Source organism: Cyprinus carpio, chromosome B7 (assembly GCF_018340385.1).
Source record: "Cyprinus carpio isolate SPL01 chromosome B7, ASM1834038v1, whole genome shotgun sequence".
Lineage (NCBI taxonomy): Eukaryota > Metazoa > Chordata > Actinopteri > Cypriniformes > Cyprinidae > Cyprinus > Cyprinus carpio.
The window spans coordinates 6,367,840-6,388,444 of record NC_056603.1 but is presented as its reverse complement, the minus strand read 5'-3'; the positions used below and the strand labels follow the sequence as shown (position 1 = coordinate 6,388,444).

The 20,605-nt window shown below is 38.2% G+C and overlaps 3 protein-coding genes across 3 annotated transcripts in view; all 3 read left to right on the top strand.

Moving 5' to 3' along the window:
* LOC109093089 (protein mono-ADP-ribosyltransferase PARP15) overlaps positions 1-20,605 on the top strand; it is a 619,635-nt gene that overhangs the window by 596,303 nt on the left and 2,727 nt on the right. The gene's annotated exons all lie outside the window — the stretch shown is intronic.
* Positions 11,126-14,664, top strand: LOC122137785. The gene is made up of 4 exons (XM_042726723.1): positions 11,126-12,880; positions 12,991-13,224; positions 14,282-14,503; positions 14,605-14,664. The coding sequence occupies exons 1-4, from the start codon at positions 11,489-11,491 to the stop codon at positions 14,662-14,664; spliced, it is 1,908 nt and encodes a 635-aa protein (XP_042582657.1). The 5' UTR covers positions 11,126-11,488.
* On the top strand, positions 14,921-15,918 carry LOC122134497 (protein mono-ADP-ribosyltransferase PARP14). The gene is made up of 3 exons (XM_042726809.1): positions 14,921-15,046; positions 15,140-15,199; positions 15,675-15,918. Exons 1-3 carry the CDS (start codon positions 14,941-14,943, stop codon positions 15,875-15,877), a joined length of 369 nt encoding a protein of 122 aa, XP_042582743.1. The 5' UTR covers positions 14,921-14,940; the 3' UTR covers positions 15,878-15,918.

Genomic DNA, 20,605 nt, shown 5'->3' with positions numbered 1-20,605 from the left:
GGGAATGGTGAAGAAAGAGATTGATTTTTTTGTAAAAAAACATTTTGCAACAAGATGTTGGAGAGACAGTCCAATATCAAAAGGCATATTTGCAGCAATGTCTGGATTCCCAATTGTAATCGTGACATACTGTTAAAAAAAAAAAAAATTATAGCCTGATTGCACTGTAAGTCACTTTTGGATAAAAGCTGGCGTCTGCTAAATGCATAAATGTAAAATGTAATCAGCACAATTGACTGCACTCATATTGCTTATAAGGGCTCCACATGAGTTTTTATGTGAATTGAAAACATATGCATTCCATAAATGTGCAAGTTATTTGTGAGCCCAACATGATTCTGACAAATGTCGTGGCACGATGGCCTGGTTCAACACATGACTCGTTTATTCTAGTGCCACATCAGTGTCGGGAAATAGACTTGAGGCAGGTGCTGTGGCGCGATGGCTGGCTTTTTGTTAAGTTAAAACTACATATAATGTACATACATTATATTTTTTTCTATAGTTCCAAGCCTAGTGTATAATTAATCTGTTATTACTGTGCAGGTGACAGTGGTTACTCCTCAGACATTGGCTCCTTACCCCATTCCCAAACCCTCAGAGTGCAGAAGAAATGCACTACAATGATGCCACGTTCCGTAGTTGAGAGAGCCCATTGGCCTCCTCAAGTTGTAGATGGTGTTGGTGCCTTGATGCTTCGGGAGGCAGACTTTTTATATAGACCAAAAAAAAAAACAAAAGTTTGCAAGATCATCACTGCATTGTGAAAATTAGCACTCTTTATCACTGGAGCAGATAATGCAATATAACTAGAATATAATATAACAAATTTGTTCATGTAATTTTTTATTGTGTCCTGAAAAATTAAATATAGCATGTCTTTATTTAATATATGTTTCCCAGTGCACACTCACTTACCAGATTGTTGTGAGTGCACTGTTGGTTACAGAGTAACAATAAGTGCTGTGAAAAGTCCCAGATAGTTTAAAACCCAAAACACAAGTACATGTAGCAGTTTTGTTTTGTTTATTTTTTTTCTATAATAAACAAAGAGATAAAGAGAGAATAGAAAAAAGATAGAAACAGAATAGAAAAATAGAAAAGAGAGGAGAGCTAGTGTTATAGGGTCAAGTTTTTAAGATATTATAAAAGAAAACAAGTAGATAGAATAAAATAAAGTGCTTGTGTTTAGAAGGGCACATTTTTTTTATATAATATGAAAGAAAGGCAAGTAAATAGAACAGAGTGCAAATGTTTTAGACTTTTAGACCTTCAGACTTTGCACTCTATTTATTTACTAACTGTTTTTTAAACTAACACTTGCTTCTCTAATCTTTTTGCATTATATCTATTTTGTTTTTCTTTTTTATTTACTATACAATTATAAAATTCTGGACTTTCGATTAAACAAAAGCAAAAAAGGCCTCTAACACTAGCTTGCTCTATTCTTTTTTTCTATTCTGTTTTCTTTGTTTATTATATGATTAAAAAAAAACTTTGCTACGTGTACTGCTAAGCTAACAGAGACTTGTTATAGCACTTGGTATCATTGCTCTTTTTGTTGATTCGGATTGCTTCTTTATTTCTGGAGCTTTATAAAGTTGTTTCATCATATGGAAGAACACTGTAAACATCTCTTTAAATGTTTTGAGGTTCAAGTTTACACACACACACACACACCACACGTATATATATATATAAACAAAAAAAATAGAGATTAAATAGAAATAGAGAGTGTTGTGTTTAAAAGGGGTCAAGGTTTTTTTAATAAATAAAAAAAAGAAAAAGTAGATAGAATAAAAAAACTGAATGTTAGTGTTAGTGGGTCAAGTTTTTTTTATTATAATAATAATAAAAAAAAATAGATAAAATAGATTCGAATATAAAGTGCTAGTGTTAAAGTGTCAAGTATAGATGGAAGAGATGTGTTTTTTAGCTGTTTTCTTGAAGGATGGCTAAGGAAGATGGCTAGGGCAGATCATTCCACCAGGAGGAAACATTCTGTGGGATGCACAGTAAGTAAATGTTGAAATTAATATAAAGCTATAGTAGGGCAGTTCTTGAACCTACTAGTGTCACGTAGTTGAAATAAAATGAAGCATGCTTTCAATCAGTCTTTGTAAAATGCACCTCTCGCGGGTCACACCTCTCCCACACTTGATCGTCAGAAACACAGCTCTTTACAGGTCTGTAAGTCAAGGTATGTCTTAACAGGCAAAAGTAGGCTACTGTCCAATAAAGCATGCAATATAAAACTGGTTGGAGAAACTGGGGTCAGGTTTTGAACAGCAAAAAGTGATAACAGATTTGTAATTGGCTGGGTGAATATTACCTTTTATTTCAATGGATGAAAACTTCTAATTGTATTTTTAATAATCAGGTATATAGCCAACAGATCAGTCATGTTGTTCTATTTTGAAGACTTCAAAATAAAAAAAAACCGATTGTGTGTGACTGTCTAAATGGTTACATAAAGAACCTTTAACATCTTAAGAAAACCTTTCTGTTTTACAAAAGGTTTTTGAGGTGAAAGAAGATTTTTCAGATTATAAACAAGGTAAGAAAGAGATGGTTTCTTTAAAGAACCTTTGACCGAATGGTTCTTTGTGGAAACCAAAACAAAAATGGTTTCTTCTATGGGCATTGCTGTGAAAGAACATTATAAGCACCTTTATTTTTAAGAGTATATGCGGTTCCTCCTGCAGCAGTCCATGTTTGTGGCCCATGTGCTTACGGGTTATTATGCACACGGTCACACAGACATGTAGACGTCCCCTTTTAGCCTGGCACCAAACCTGGTCTGTTCCCTATAAAGTGATCTGGATGAGTTCTGGATGATTTATAAAAACAGTTTATTAGTTATGTAGTTTGCATTTACATTTTTATGCAATAATTAATTCATTTCAGGTTAAAACAGTGAACTTAATTACCATACAGGAAAGAGTGGTAACACGAGTGTAAAAAAACTCAATGTTTAATTGAATGAAAACAATGTGTATGGAAAAATCAATGCATCAGCACAATGTGGTGTGGACTTCTTTCTGGCAAAGCTGTCAAAAAACCACAAAACGATAAAGAATGGTTAATAAATAATGCCTTGTAGCCTTTTGTGAATCAGTATATTTCATTTACCCATTACTGTAAATTGACACTGATTTGGGAAAAAAAAAAATTTATTTTTAGGCAAATTTTATGAAAAAAAAGGTTACTAACTAGGGGAAAAAGCCAGTGGAAACATTGGACGTATTCCAATGGCTAATATATTCAGATTTTACATAATGTAAGTGATACTAACTTAAAATGTGGCACTTTGTTTTAATTTGAAATGAAAAATCACTTTCATAATAAACTTTACATTCAAACACGAAGGTAATTGTTAAAAAAAACAGTTGAAGCTTTCAGTAAAAATTAAGGAAACCCCCTGATACACAACGTAAAATAAAAAATTATTTTATACAGTGTCAACAAAAGTGCATGGTTTATTGGGCAATTAATCTGTCTGTTTGCTTGCACAAAAACCACGGAAGTAGGGGGCAAAATTAAAATTTTATACTCTCAAAAATATAGCTTCCAAAAGAGTGGTTTCAACAGGGAATGCCAAATAAGAAACCATTTTTCTGGTTCCCCCAAGAACCCTTTCAGTCAAAAAAAAAGATTTCTTAAAATAAACCATTTTTTTTAGTGTAAAGAAAATTTTTTAATAATTCAATTTTAAATAAAAACGTCTTCCTTTATAAAGAATCTTTTGTGCAAAAGCAACAAAAGGTTTTGTCCATATACATCGTTAAATTGTTCTCCTAAAGGAACCAACAGATGCTGATAAAGAACACTTATACTTATTAAGGAGTGTATTTTGTCAAAAAACAAACTGATTCATCCTCTGGAATTTTTACAAAATGTCTTAGAAATTAATGACATTTCTTCTAGGTTCACATGTTTCCCTTTCATGACATCAGATGTGTTGTATTAGATTAAAGAAGGCTTTTGCTTAAAAAACTTTTTGACAGTTGTTGTTTCATCAGTATTTCTGCCTTCTCCAACAACCACCTTGAGGCGAAAGGTATATACATGGCACTAATAACATGTCCTTTTTAAGCTTGGGTCAAGCTTGCAGCCCCAAAAAAACCCACCATCCATGTTCTCTGACACTTTCTGTTCCTTGTATTTCTCTGTTTTTCGATTGCTGTGTCTTACAAACACCCTTACCAAGCAGACCTCAAGGGCATCACCCAAGTGACCGTCTCCCTTAACTGCATTCTTTAATCGTTTTAATGTTACCAAGCAAGATCTCACTCAATGTCTTGGGCAAAGCACATTCCTGATTTTGCTGAGTTTAGGATGTGTTCTAGGTTCAAACAACCAATATTGTGTTGATAAGATGTTGATCCAGAAACATTGTTGTTTAACTTGATAAAATCAGGTTCTGTCTTGGGCAAGAAAAAATCCACAAAGTTGGTTTGCAAGCTCAGTCTTTTGTCCTGTCATTCAAAAAGTTTTTTATAATGTTTAAAAATATTGTTATAGCACAAATCTATGGTTTCCTGTACCACTTACACTAAATCTCCCAGCATCAAAGAGGAAGGGAAAGTGGGAGGAGCGTGGCCATGGAAACCACAGCCTTTGATTCGAGTCAAGCAAAATGGAAAAAACGCATTTTAGAGCACAAACCATATTTATCTCCAAAGCTCAGCCTATAACAACAGATTAAAAGGATGGAGAAAACTACCAGCATGCTGTGGTTTTTTAAAGGCAAAGGGAGTCTTTTTCAGATTTGTAGGAAACTTCGACAAATACAAATATACTTTAAAATCAAGAGGTAGAGCAAAGAGTCTGAGGGGGAGGGGACTGTGCGAGATCTACCAATAAGTGTAGGTAACAGCACCTACAAGATAAGTTTTAGAACAAACAATGGTAAGCATGTGTTTTTGTTATTGCAGTGTGGTGGGGTTAAAACCCATGTCGATGGTTTTATCTTACTTCATGGCTTGTCAAAACAACTGCAATAACTGTAACAATTGTAAAAATATTCCATTTATAATTATGACAGTTCATTATTCTCATCAAAATGCGTTTGTATTCAAAGCCCAGGAAAGAGTACTAGAAAGAGTACTAGAACGAATCATCATGTCATTAAGTGTAGAAGGACAAGAGGACATCCATGTATTAATAAGACATGAAAATTTCGCTGAAAGCAGTGAACAACCGTACAGCATCTGGTAAATTCAGGTAAATGGCACAGTCACCAAAAAAACAGAGATTCAGCTTTAATTTATATATGTGACTAGTACCTTGTTTCCTGCTGATGCAAGGTGGTCAGGACCTGTTTTTTTTCTTCAGAAAACCGTAGGGAGACGACTCTCTGCATATAAGTAAATACCTTGAAACAGTTCTCGGAACATCCACCTGCTATGCATAACTTGACAATAAGGGAAGGTCTCAGAACTACAGTATATAATATTGACAGGAAATAACATTATATTTTTGATAATATGCGTAATTTTGCTGCTGAATATGTTTTTGTGCTGGTACCTTGACTGGTTTAGGCACCTGTCATGGACAGCTGGACACTCAAATACTGTCATATATCTTTATATTCCTGTGGCCGTCATTGGTCTACAGAAATGAGTACGTTGTAATGAGAATGTTGTGCTCCAACACTGAGTAACAAAATCAAGCTGCTTCAGGTGGTTGTAGAGCCCAAAAAAATTAAATGCAAGAAGATATCACTAACACCTTAAAACAGTCGATGTAAATGCTCTTGTTTTTAATCACTTCCCGTAGTTGGAGAAATGGAGATGCTGTCACAGTTTTGCCAACTTAGCTACTTTGTTGCTAGATTGAGAGACTTTTTTTTTTTCAAAAAAGCACCTAGTAAGTTAGCAAAAATACATAACACATAATTGGACAAAGCTTATATAGTTTCTGCTTTGTTTAGCGAGCGGCTGAGAGGAGCAGCGCTTTTAGTTAAACCAGATATTATGTTGCTTCTCTAATTTTACATGCAAGTCAATTGTTCAGTGCAAAGAAAGAGAAGTAATGGGAAACTGGTATTTCTATGTTGAAAGCTGAACATGACCTTTGGAACATGTCTAGTCTTCATGCTCTATGTTGAGTATGGTTTCACTAATAAAAACAGGCAACCAACTGGTCCTCCTCTACACACGCTGTTGCTCCACGGACAACACTTTAGTTACTCCACTGCACACCTCAGACCACTTACTCATCACTTCTAACCTCACACTTACTCCTGACACAGCACACACTCCTCCGCAGGTCACCAAACTACACTCACTCTCTCCCTGTCGCCTATCCTCTATGGTTTCTTACTCACTTCCTTCACTCTCTTAGTTTTCAGCACTGGACATGAACAGTGCTACTGACACTCTTTGCTCCACTCTAACCTCTTGATTGGACAACTTTTGCACACTGTCATCCAGACCAGCACGCACCACCCCATCTGCCCCCTGGCTGTCCGATGTTCTCCGTGAACAACGCTCTAAACTCAGGGCTGCAGAGAGGAAATAGCATAAATCAAGAAACTCTACCGACCTCAGTGTGTATCAGTCACTCCTAACTTCTCTGCAAATGTCTTCACTGCTAAAACAACATAATACCACAACAAAATTAGCATCTGTTATGACTCTTGCACACTTTTCAAAACTTTCTCTTCTCTTCTTTGCCCACCCCCCTCTTCATCTACTCTTACAGCTGATGACTTTGCAGTTTTCTTCACAAATAAGACAAGAACCATCAGTGACCAATTCTCCACACACTCTCTCCTCCTTCTCTCCACTCTCAGAGACGGACGTTTCCAAACGTATCCTTTCCAATCATCCTACTACTTGTCCACTTGATCCTATCCCCACTCACCTCCTTCAGGCCATTTCTTCTTCAGTCATACCTTCACTTACTCACATCACCAACTCCTCTCTTCACTCTGGTACAGTTCCCACAGCATTTAAGCAGGCTCAGGTAAGCCCACTGCTTAAGAAACCATCTTTAAATCCAGCACTTTTAGAAAACTACAGACCGGTATCCCTTCTTCCATTCATTTCAAAGACACTTGAGCGAGTTGTGTTCAACCAACTCTCTATGTTTCTTGTACAGAGCAACCTCTTGGACAGCAACCAATCTGGCTTCAAAAGTGGCCACTCAACTGAGACTGCCCTGCTCTCGGTTACTGAAGCCCTGTGACTGGCAAGAGCAGCTACCAAATCCTCAGTACTCATTTTGCTGGACCTGTCTGCTGCTTTTGACACAGTTAATCACCAGATTCTCCTGTCCACCCTCAGAAAGATGGGCATCTCTGGAACCGCACTCCAGTGGTTTAAGTCCTACCACTCAGATAGATCCTTCAGGGTGTCTTGGAGGGGTGAAGTTTCTAAGTCACAACTTCTTGCTACTGGGATTCCCATAAGGCCCAGTGTTTGGACCACTTTTCTTCTCCATCTACATGACGTCATTAGGATCTGTCATTTAGAAGCATGGCTTTTCCTATCACTGCTATGCTGATGACACTCAACTCTACTTCTCATTCCAATCAGATGATCCGACGATAACTGCTCACATTGCAGCCTGTCTGAGTGACATTTCTAGCTGGATGAATGATCATCACCTTCAGCTCAACCTTACCAAGACAGAACTGCTGGTGGTTCCAGCTAACCCATCGTTTCATCACAACTAATCTATACAGCTGGGTTCATCAACCATAACTCCTTCAAGGACAGCCAGAAACCTAGGAGTTTTGATCAGTCATCAGTTAAGCTTCACAGACCATATTGCTACAACATCCTGCAGATTTGCCTTATACAACACTTTGAAGAGTAGACCCTTCCTGTCAGAGCAAGCCAACCAACTTCTTGTCCAAGCTCTTGTTCTCTCCAGACTGGATTATTGTAATGCTCTCCTGGCGGGCCTTCCTGCATGTACTATCAAGCCTCTGCAACTGATCCAGAATGCACCAGCGAGGGTTGTCTTCAATGAGCCAAAAACAGCTCATGTTACTCCTCTCCTCATCAGGTTACACTGGCTACCAGTAGCCGCTCGCATCAAATTCAAGGTACTGATGCTTGCCTACATGACGACCACTGGCCACTAGGTATATTGATCACCAATATACCTAAACTCACTAGTTCAAACTAATGCACCCTCCAGAAGCTTGCGTTCTGCAAGTGAATGGCGCCTTGTGGTGCCACCCCAAAGAGGTTCAAAATCACTCTCACGGACCTTTTCCTGGACTGTGCCCAGCTGGTGAAACAGCGGAGTCTTTACTCATTTTCAGAAAACATCTAAAGACACATCTTTTTCGCCAGCACTTGACCAACGAATATTAGCACTTACATTTTCTTTTCTTTTTTTTTCTTTTTTTTTCTATTCTTGAAGAAAAAAACTCAGCTACATGTTCTGTGCTAGACTAACTGACATGCCACTTGTATACTGTTGTTGTTCTCTCGTTGGTCTGATTGCTTCCATTGTTCTCATTTGTAAGTCGCTTTGGATAAAAGCATCTGCTAAATGATTAAATGTAATGTAAATGTAATAAACATACATTTGCATAAAGCATCCATATTTATCTATCCCCATGTTGATTAGGGTTTTAAAAACTTGAAAAGTATTAGTTTAAGGTACATTTAGAACAGATAAAAATGTGCGATTAAGTTGCTATTAATCACAAGTTAACTCATGACAATCATGCGATTAATCACGATTTTAAAAAAAAATTATCGATTGACAGCCCTAATTTTTACCTTTCTAAAGGCATTTATTTTTTTCTAAACTTAGATGTATTATTATCTTTTATGTCAGATTCTTACATTTAATCAAATTTAATTGAAATAATAAGACATTATAGGGCTGTTACCAATCAAATGATATCAGTATCAACAAAAAAACATTTTTGAACTGCGGAAGTGACAAAAGCTGCAACTTGTGGCATTTAAGTGTATTTACAAAAGTGTATTAATGCATTTACACTGAAATTGCAAGTTTCATAAATAATGAGTTTATTGTTTAAACCTTGTTAAACATTATTGGTGACAGTCGTGGCCTAATATAGAGGGGTGGACTTGTAATCCGAGTATGGGAAGCCATACCTGGCCACACTTCACTTCACTTAATAAAACTTTTATGATACTTTTTGCAAAGTTTGATATTGTGCGGGATTTTAGTTTTTTCAGAAATGTTGAATATAAAATATGAAATGATTTAACAAATGAAACAATACTTTAAAACAGAAACAGCTCCAAATAAAAGTCCTAATGAATGAGTCATTGTTTCAACAAAAAAACAAACGTTCAAACGGCTGATTCATTCAGGAAATAAAGCAAGCATTTGTCGTTAATAGGCATGTCCGAAATAGCTTACAGTCTGAGTACGTACTGTAATACATTTGAACTTCAACTTACATTGCAAAAAAAAAGTATGTTATATGTTATATAAAGTATGTGAATATGGTAGTATGAACGAAATTCAGACATACTACAACCACCATGTTACTATCACATGATCTACCAGCATCATTTGCATCACTTCACAGCCATTCTTAAATCCTCTCCCGTGGTGTAATTGTATAGTAGAGTGTCCATCGATTGCACACTTCAGAAGCCTGGTGGAGGTAGTAGGTCATTTGGGTCATTTTCGCCTATAGTTTTTCAAATTGGAACATACTACTCTTTTGGCATACTGTTTTTCATCTACTATATAATAAGGAAGTATTGGATTTAAGATACAGTGCATGAATGGGTCAATGAATCATTGACTTATGCAATTCATTCAACATGCCCTCAAGGCGTATTTTTATTCGTTTTTTGGGAAGTGAGTGACATACCCGATAGGGTTATATCATTAAGACAACAATTACAATATTGCACATATTGCACATCCCAGGCCGGAAAGTTTCAGATAATGGAGTTGATAAAGCAGTTGCCTATCAGCATTATCACTACAGTTTACATTACATTTACATTTACATTTAATCATTTAGCAGACGCTTTTATCCAAAGCGACTTGCAAATGAGAACAATAGAAGCAATCACATCAACAAGAGAACAACAACAGTATACAAGTGCCATGACAAGTCTCAGTTAGTCTAGTACAGAACACGTAGCCAGGTTTTTTTTTTTTTTTTTTAAATCTCTTTGGGATGGCACCACAAGGCGTCGTTCACTTGCAGAGCGCAAACTTCTGGAGGGCACATAAGATTGAACTAATGAGCTTAGGTATGTTGGTGCCGTGCCAGTGGTCATTTTGTAGGCAAGCATCAGTACCTTAAATTTAATGCGAGCGGCTAATGGTAGCCAGTGTAACCTGATGAGGAGAGGAGTAATGTGAGCTTTTTTGGCTCATTGAAGACAACCCTCGCTGCTGCATTCTGGATCAGTTGCAGAGGCTTGATAGTACATGCAGGAAGGCCCTCCAGGAGAGCATTACAACAGTCCAATCTGGAGAGAACAAGAGCTTGGACAAGAAGTTGTGTGGCTTGCTCTGACAGGAAGGGTCTAATCTTCCTAATGATGTATAAGGCAAATCTGCAGGACCGGGTCATTGTAGCAATATGGTCTGTGAAGCTTAACTGATGATCCATCACAACTCCTAAGTTTCTGGCTGTCCTTGAATGAGTTATGGTTGACGAACACAGCTGTACAGAGAAGTTGTGATGAAACGATGGGTTAGCTGGAACCACCAGCAGTTCTGTTTTGGTAAGGTTGAGCTGAGAGAATGGTCATTCATCCAGGTAGAAATGTCACTCAGACAGGCTGAAATGTGAGCAACTACCGTCGGGTCATCTGGTTGGAATGAGAAGTAGAGTTGAGTGTCATCAGCGTAGCAGTGATAGGAAAAGCCATGCTTCTGAATGACAGACCCTAATGACGTCATGTAGATGGAGAAGAGAAGTGGTCAAAGTACTGAGCCTTGAGGAACCCCAGTAGCAAGTTTTTGTGACTTAGAAACTTCACCCCTCCAAGACACCCTGAAGGACCTATCAGAAAGGTAGGACTTAAACCACTGGAGTGCGGTTCCAGAGATGCCCATCTTTCTGAGGGTGGACAGGAGAATCTGGTGATTAACGGTGTCAAAAGCAGCAGACAGGTCCAGCAAAATGAGTACTGAGGATTTTGAAGCTGCTCTTGCCAGTCACAGGGCTTCAGTAACCGAGAGCAGGGCAGTCTCAGTACATGTGTACATGTCTTTTTATATCTTAGAAACGTTTCCTGCTGGTTATGTTATCTTACTTGTTGCTGGTCTGCTAAATGCTGATAAAGAAGGTAAAAACTGAACTAGACCGGGCCATCCTTATTGCTAAGCTCTGATAAATTAATTTCACTTGTCTTGCATATTATGAAGCATTATGTATGACCAATTAATACTTGTCTTTACTTTTTTTTTTATTTGTTAGAAATGTGCAAGTGCTAAAAGTGTGGAGAAGGTTTTAAAAGTGGACCATTATCTACTACGCTTCTTCAGTGAATCTAAAAGCCCATATTCAGATATGGAAAAACGCCTCTCTAAGGTCTCCAGCACCTTCAAAATCAACACTGACTGTGAAGAGTTGGTGGTGACGAGGGACCCGGCTGCCGCAGATGTTTTTTCCCTGAAGAAATGGGAATTTGCAGTGGATGAAGTGTTTGAGACTCTAAAGTCACGCTATATCATCCACTTTGAGGTTGAAAGCGACAAATCTGCAATTCTGGAAGAAAATTCTTTCCTCCAAAGTGATAACTTAAAAATCTATTTTGAAGAACTTACATGTTTAGCTGTGGTGGTCGGAGAACGAACAGAAGTGGAGAAGATTTTAAAATTTCTAAGCGGCTTGCAGGACAAACAGCAGGTTCAACAAGAGTGTTGCGTGTCTGAGAAACAATATGACCTCATCAAAGAGCGATTTGAGCCATACAAAAAAACTAAATTACCTGCCCTTAAGATCGCACAGGAACGAGCAGGTGTTCTCCTTCTGAAGGGTCCTGAGAAAGAGGTCCATGCAGGTGAAGAAGAGCTTTTAAAATTAGCGCTAGGAATCAAAAAGAAGAGGATCCCATCACATCGTGCTATTATGACCTTCTTGGAATCAAGTGGCAGTATACAGCACTTCCAAAACCGATTCCAGCAGAGCCTCCACAGCCCGGTTATGCTGGAGACTTCAGGTTCAGATCTTCTTCTGTTGAGTCTGTCTGACGGACCGCTAGAGGAGACGGCCGCTGCTATGCAGAGAGATGTGTGTTTGGAGACTGTGCATCTGGAAAATATTCAGAAATCATCTGCGTTTACTAAACTGAAGGAGGATTTGAATGAAACCATCAATCAAGCCAATCGTGGAAGTGTTAAAGTGGAGCTTAAATACCAGGATGAATCAACTACTGTCCTCAAAGTGCAACTTGTGGGCTACACTACTGAAGTTAATAAGCTGAAGAACATTGTGCTGGAATACAAAAGAAACCATCAGAACCATCACGCCTCCCTGCCTCTTCCCAGGCCAGAAATGGCAGAGCACTTCACTGAGATCTTGGCGATGGCCGGTGTGAAGAAAAGCAGTGTGGAAATAAAGCCAACATGTTCGCCTTTCCCATGTGTCCACCTCACAGGACCTCGCTGTGAAGTTGATAGTTTGAAGGACAGCCTTATATCATTTCTTCAGAGTCTTGCCACTAAACGTTGTGAGGTGAAAGGGCCTGGAGTTCAACAATTTTTTCAAGGTGAAGGTACAAGGACCTTCCAATTAGTGAAGAATTCTTATATGGTTGTGATACTGCCTATTAATAATGTGCCTAAATACACAAGCAGTATCAGTCTCCAGCCATTTGCATCTGCATCTCCCCAAGACTCTATGGACTCTGACAAAGACATAAACATTAAAGTTGTGATTGGTAGTCTTGAGCAACAACAGGTAAGGCTGAATTTTCAATATTTCAAATTAAGCCTTAATAACCAGTATTTATGCGTTTTACCTCTTGAACAGGACTGTTAAGTAACCTTCAAGATTTGCAAAATTAACAGGCAGATGTGTTTGTTGCTCCGATGATCCAAACAAACATGACCTCAACCTTGATTGGATCATCCCTGTTGAATAAAGCAGGACAGCAACTTCAAAATAACTTCAACAGTGCCAAGAGAAATCACACTCTTAAGCCTGGAGAAGTGCTGGAGGTGGACGGGACACAAGCGCTGGGATGCTCCAAGGTTCTTTTTATAGAATGTGCGCCAAAAGGAAATAAGCACAAAAGCGAAAAGGTAAGACACAAAACACATACAAATAGAAAAAGCACCAGCAACTTAAGAAAAAAACACAAACAGAAATGGCCGAGAGAGCTCAGTGCGCTGCAACTTCAGAAAACACATGCAAATAGAAAAAGCACCAGCAAATTAAGAAAACATCATCATCAGTTTGACAGCACATGTGCTTCAAATGCTCACAACACAAACAAATAAAGAAATGTGCAAGTATCACAGACCACAATAAAATTACCCGAACAAAATGAGGGCGGGTGGGGTTGTGGGTATTGATTACCATTTGTAAAAGCTTATATAACCTTTCACAGATAAGGTGATTGTGTATTTCGTCAACTTATTTGTGACCCTGGACCACAAAACCAGTCATACGGGGTCAATTTTCTGAAAAAAAAAAAAAGCTTTCCAATGATGTATGCTTCAAAGTTTTTGTGTTCCACTTGACTGTGTAGATAGAACCTTATTGTTTTTTAAATAAAAAGTCCCATAATGTACACAACATTCAAAAATCTATCACATAATGTAAATACGTTGACACAGAATAAGAATATGTGAATAACTCAATTTTGACAAAAATGTCAGATAGAACCTTATAATACCAAGCAGACGATATGATAATATTTGGCCGAGATTCAACTATTTGAATATCTGGAATCTGATGGTGCAAAAATATCTAAATATTGAGAAAATCGCCTTTAAAGTTGCCAAATGAAGTCATTAGCTATGCGTATAACTAATCAAAGATGAATTTTTTATATATTTATGGTAGGAAATGTACAAAATATCTTCATGGAACATGATTTTTACTTAATAACCTTACAATTTTTGGCATAAAAGAAAAATTTGTAATTTTCTTACATTTAATTTCTTTGTTTGTGTTGTATTTGCAGTGTGTTTCTGTTCTTGCAGCGCATTGATTTATTTGTTTTGTGAGCATTTGCAGCGTGTGTTGTCAAATTGATGAAGATGATTTCTTAATTTGCAAGTGTTTTTTTCATTTGCAGCGTGCCATAGGGTTGCCATTAGTAATCTACTTTTTGGTGTTGTGATCTTGTCTTAGGCGCTTTGCTCTGGACTTGGCCGAGTTTTTGAGTTGTGTGAGCAGAACTCTTGGGGTTCGGTTGCATTGCCAGTAATTGGACCCGGCAAAGTGCTGTCAATACCAGTCAAAGATGCTGTTAATATTCTTACTCAGGAGATCTGTGAATTTTTATCTGGACACAGTGGTCTTCTGCACACCATTTGTATCACAATAATGGCTAGTGCGGCTCATTCTGAAGAGGTACAGTGTGTATCTTTAACACACTCTATGCAATGGAGTTCATTTCAGTGATTTTATTCCTAACCCTATTTTGGGAAATATTTGCAGATGTTCCCGGGCAGTCTCTGTGGGAATCTAGTGCAAAAATGGTGGGCAACACAGGGGAAGGCAAAGAGATTTAAAGTTTATATATATATATATATATATATATATATATATATATATATATATATATATATTGACGCAAGAAATGACATCAAATGCATGACATTTTGTGATGAAATGAAAATTACTCAATGAGAAATGTCTGAATTTTGTTGGATTTGTTGTTGTGCATTGGAAATTCCCACATTTAGCTAAACCTTCTAAGATTTCTTACATCTGTACTACTTACATGATGTCTTTAACTGTCACCGCAGGCTGTTTCACTCCTGACCTCTGACCTCGATGAGATCATCATGCCAGTAGATGGTACTGAACTCCATCTAGTGTTTGGAGACATCACTAATGAGACTACTGATGCCATCGTGAACACCACTGACTTTAAGGACTTCCAGACAGCTGGTATTCATGCAGCTTTCTTAACTGAATAACTAAAACATTCTTTATACACTATTTAGACCATACGAGAGTGCTTATTTAACCTATCCATCACAGGAGTGTGTAAGGACATCCTTACTAAAGCAGGACCTCAAATCCAGGCTCAACTGACAGGCGGTAAGAAAAATAAACTACAGCTTCTTTAATAAAATTAATTTTTGATTTGATCACATATATAAAAAGACTTTTGTCAAGCATGTTTAAATGCACAGAAAAAAAAACTATGTATGCAAGCATCAAAAGTATTTTCGACACAAAGTTTTATAGTATTGATAGACTTGTCTATTAAATTTAATTTATCCAGCAAGCCATTTCTTTTGAAAATAGTCTAACCCTAATTAAAACAGAATCGCATGCCTTCATTAGAAACAGTGTGATTTTTAGAGAATTTAAAGAAACAACATGCACTTGACTGAACCTGTTTGCAAGTATAGTTAGAAATTCAGAAATTGCAACCTTCTTTAGGCATTTTAAAAAGATCAAATAAAATACAGAAAACCAAATTACACTTTAAAATAGATAAGTGATTTAATTAATGAAATATGTACATGCAATATGTCATCTAACGCTATCTCTTACATGTATTCTCCAGCTCAGGTAGCAAGAGGGCAGATATTCACGACCCCACCAGGAGGCTTCCCCTGTAAGACCATCATGCATGTTTGTGGACTGAGGGACCCTGGTGTTATCGAGACCTTGGCAAAAGAAATAGTGGTTCAAAGTGAGCAGGGCTGCTACAGGTCTGTGGCCATCCCTGCGATCTGTGCTGGTCAGTACCTTCATTATTACTCTTGATAGGTAGTTTGTTTTATGTATTTTTTATTTGTTTTATGTATCTCCCCACATAAAAAAAAAAAAATAATAATAATACTAATCCTAGTATTCTTTTTTTTTTAGCATTGCATGTATGCATTTCACAGATGCTTTTTTTCTAAAGTCGCTTTCACATTCTTTTTGTGTTAAGTGAAGAAAAGAAATACAGGTTTGGGAAACAACACAAGGTTGAGTAAATGATGACTGAATTTTCATTTTTGGTGAACTATCCCTTTAAGTAGCGTAAAGCGCAAATAAAATATTTTATCAGTTTGTGCATTTACTGGGAATTGGAACATGTTATATCTGGCCTGCTACACCATGAATGTTGAAGACTCACAGGACTTTGTCATGGTCTTTTACCTACCAAGATAATATGTTTTGGAATGAAGGCTTTTAACCATAAAGACAGGCCATGAAATTTCTAACAGTAGGTTTTGAAATATAAGAATGGAAGAGGAAACATTTGGCCATGAAATGCAATGACAGGACAAGGAGGTTTGATCCAAATAAATAAGGCCAAGATCCACCTCCAGAGGTGAGTAAAGGATGGTGTTCAAGGAGCATATCTTTCAACATCTCAGCATTCGGGATCCTCTCTGCCAGCGATTACCATTTCTGGCATCTAAAGCAACCTGCAAAGCAAATCTTTGGTGGTACACAGTTAATAGGTGAGCATATATTAGACTGTGCAATGCATATGCTTTTTATTACTTACTGAATCATGCATTGTAAAAAGAAATGTTTTTCTAACATTTTTTACAAAGTATCAGACAATTGGCCAGTTTACCTTTGTATTTCCTTACCTTTTTCAGTCTCCTGGCACCACTTGTATCTACCAGGCAATCACCAGAGTGGGCGAGTACTGCACCTGACTCAAGGACTACTGTCTTTGAACCTTTTACCCATCACTTTGGACTCTCACTTCTCTAGGTGTGGCTCTGCCTGACACAGAGAGCAGAGCAGCATTCTAGCCATTGGCCACGCACCAACAATGAGATGTCTGATGCCCGTGCGAGGAACTTCAGCAGGCATATAGGAATCAGTGCCTCCACGCACACGCCTTTCTATCATGATGAGATTAAACACCTCACTGAAGATGAGATGAAGCAGCTGTTGTCTAAAAAGAAGTGAATTCACTGCACCTGCAGATAAGAGCAGAGCCTTTTTGATAGATGCAGGTAGTAAAAGGACTGAAAGGATGGAGTGAATAGGCTGGTAAGACTGATACAAGGCAGCGCCATTGAATTGCAGTAAAAAACAACAATGAAATAACATTAAGACTAAATTGGCTCTCCCACACAATTGTTCCCAAGAGCATAATGCAAAGAATTTAAGAGTTGTTTTATTAGCCCTATTGGCAGCACACTTACGACATATAGAGGGTTTCTATATATATCTATTATCTATTTAGCGGGTCCCGGCCAGGTCTCCGCTGGCAGATATATAGATATCCTTGATAGGATTGCTCTGAACTAATTAGAACTATTACAGAGAAAATCAGTGACGCAGGCAACCGTTTTGGCTAATTCTCCATTCACTCGGATATAATTATTTCACCTTCATTTTAATTTGTATCTGCACTCATGAATATTTTCTGTTATTTTTGTTGCTTGCAATTGAAGCACAGTGTCTACCACATTTGGATTACATGAAGTCATATAAATCTTCAACGGTCTGTTTTCACATAATGTATCCCACAATTTTACAAACATGAACTTAAAGTTGGTCTGAACCCAAAACAACGACACTTTCCCTTTAAATCCCGTTGTCTATCTCAATCATGTCTGCACTTTTCATTTAAAACACCTATCATCTTTGTCCTCTTATTCAAAAGAGCATTTTTGGAATTAACTGTACATTTATAAGTGTCCTTATGACAATCAGAAATAATTCTCATGCAGTTAAATGTATTACATTTACACTATAAGAACACGGACTTCCATAATTAAACCTCTCTGCTCCGTAACTGGGGCACTCCGGTTCCTTTGACACTAAATCTGTATCATTGTAATCTTACGTGCATGTGCCCCTTAAACAAGGCCGCAGCCGTAACTGGTCTTAGCTTGTAACCACGATAACATTAACCTTTTTACCCTTTTAACATTGGCTACCACTCTAGTTGTGTTTCCACACTCACACTGAAATAAACTCACAAATGCCCCGGAGCCATAGCGTTACCAAATAAAATAAAAAATTTGCGGATGTCGGCCGCCATTTTCTAAATTGTGTACTTGTAAACTTAACTGTGTCACCCATTTGACATACTTTTAGCTTACATGAGATACACATCACCGGGACATTACCTATTAGCTTATAAAACCTGCTGTAGTACATACAAGACTCAGCTGTATCTCGTCATGGCCTGGAAATATTAAGATATAATATGTACAGAAGAAGTTTTAACCATACTATTTTTAGCCAGTGTAATTGCTCAGCAGTTTTCTGGAAATATGCATGAATGGAATAGTAGAAACATTTAGCCATTTAAATGGAATGGCAGGACATAGCTAGGCTTGATCCACACTGTGCACAGATCCACCAGAGGGAGTAGCTACGGTGTTCCTCCAAGGAGCTGTCTCATCTCATGAAGACTGATCCTTCTGCTGAAGATTAATCGTTTTCCTGGCATTCAAAGCAACTGCAAAGCAAATCTGGTGGTACACAGTTAACAAAGGAGCATATACAGTATCTGTGTAATGCAGAGGCTTTTTATTACTTGTCAAATCTCATGCATTATAAAAAAGAATTAAAGTTGCGTTTTCAATATTTTTACGGTGTTTCTTTATCACAGACTCATTGTCAATTTTGCACATTCACCTTTTTCAGCTCCAGCAACTAAATTTGTACTCCAGTGTACAGCCATCCGAGATTTGCAAGTGCATCAACTAGGACCAAGCAGATCACCCTCCTAATTTTCACCAGTCATAGGTGGACTTCAACTCTGAGTGGCATCTTTGGCTCATCACAGAAAGCATTTCCTCAGCTGGTCACACCAATAATGAAGTGTATTGATGCCCAGAGAATCTTCAGCAGGCATATAAGGACCCAGTGCCCCACGCCATTACTTTCATCAATACCTGAGATTAAACACCCCATCCGAAGCATATGACAGAAGTCAGCTGTTGTCTAAAGTGGAATTCACTGCACTCTGGTATGATAGGAGCAGAGCAGCTCTTGAGGATGGGCAGTGCTCCTGACTGATCGGATGGACCGCCAATGATGCTGTTAGACTGATACAAGACGCCACTTCAGACAGGTAAAAGCAAATCCCTATTAACATTAAAACTAAATGGCTCTCCACACAATTGTCTCAGAACATAATGCAAAAAGAATTTAAGTGACCTTGATACTGATAGCCCTATTGGCAGCACACCGACATATAGAGGGTGGGCTATATATATATATATATATATATATATATATATATATATATATATATATATATATATATATATATATATGCCTTAAAGTGGGCAAAAGTATTTATCAAATACCGAATGCAAGTTCTCCCACTATAAAAAATAGCCATGGTAATTTCTAATTTGACGGTACAGACTTCAACTATGAGACAAAAACAGAAAAGAAAACCAGAAAATCACATTGCAGGATTTAATGATTTATTTGCAAATTATGGTGGAAATAAGTATTTGGGGTCATAACAAAAGTTTCTCAATACGTTGTTATATACCCTTTGTTGGCATGACAGAGGTCAAACGTTTTCTGTAAAGCCTTCACACGGCTGTCACACAATGTTGCTGGTATTTTGGCCCATTTCCTCCTGCAGATACGCGCCTAGACCGCCAGTGATGTTTTTTGGGCTGTCACTGGGCAACACCCCACCACAAAATGTGTCGCCCCCCCCCCCTGCCTTTCAACTTCCCTATCAAGATTTTTTCTACTGGGTGTTGAGATTCTGGAGACTGGCCAGGGCACTTCAGGACCTTGACATGATTCTTAAGAAGCTCAATCCATCTGCCGCTGGGCGGTGTGTTTGGGAGTCACTTGCTCATCTCTGAAAGAACCAGCCACGTTATTCATCTTAATGCCCTTGCTGATGGACAGGATGGTTGCCAATCAAAAATCTCACTAGACAAGGCACCCATTCATTCTTTCCTTTCCACGGATCCGTAGTCATGCTGGTCCTTTTGCAAGAAAAAAAACAGCCCCCCACAGCAAGATGTGTCCACCATCATGTTTCACAGTAGGACTTATGGTGTTCTTGGATGCAACTCAGCATTCTTTCTCCTCCAAACCGACCGAGTTTGAGTTTTTACCAAAAAGTTCCATTTGGTTTCATCATCTGACCATATGACATTCTCCCAATCCTCTTCGGGATCAAGTCCAAATGCTCTCTAGCAAACTTCAGACGGGCCTGGTGGGGGGGGGGCGAACAGGTACTGGCTTATGCCAGGGGGACACGTCTTGCACTGCAGGATTTGAGTCCCTGGCAGCGTAGTGTGTTACTGATGGTAGCCTTTGTTACTTTGGTCCCAGCTTTTGCAGGTCATTCACTAGGTCCCCCCGTGTTGTTCTGGGAATTTTTTGCTCTCACGTTCTTGTGATCATTTTGACCCCACAGGGTGAGATCTTGCCTGGAGCCCCAGCATCGAGGGAGATTATTCAGTGGTCTTGTATGTCTTCCATTTCCTAATAATTGCTCCTACAGTTGATTTCTTCACACCAAGCTGCTTACCTATTGCAGATTCA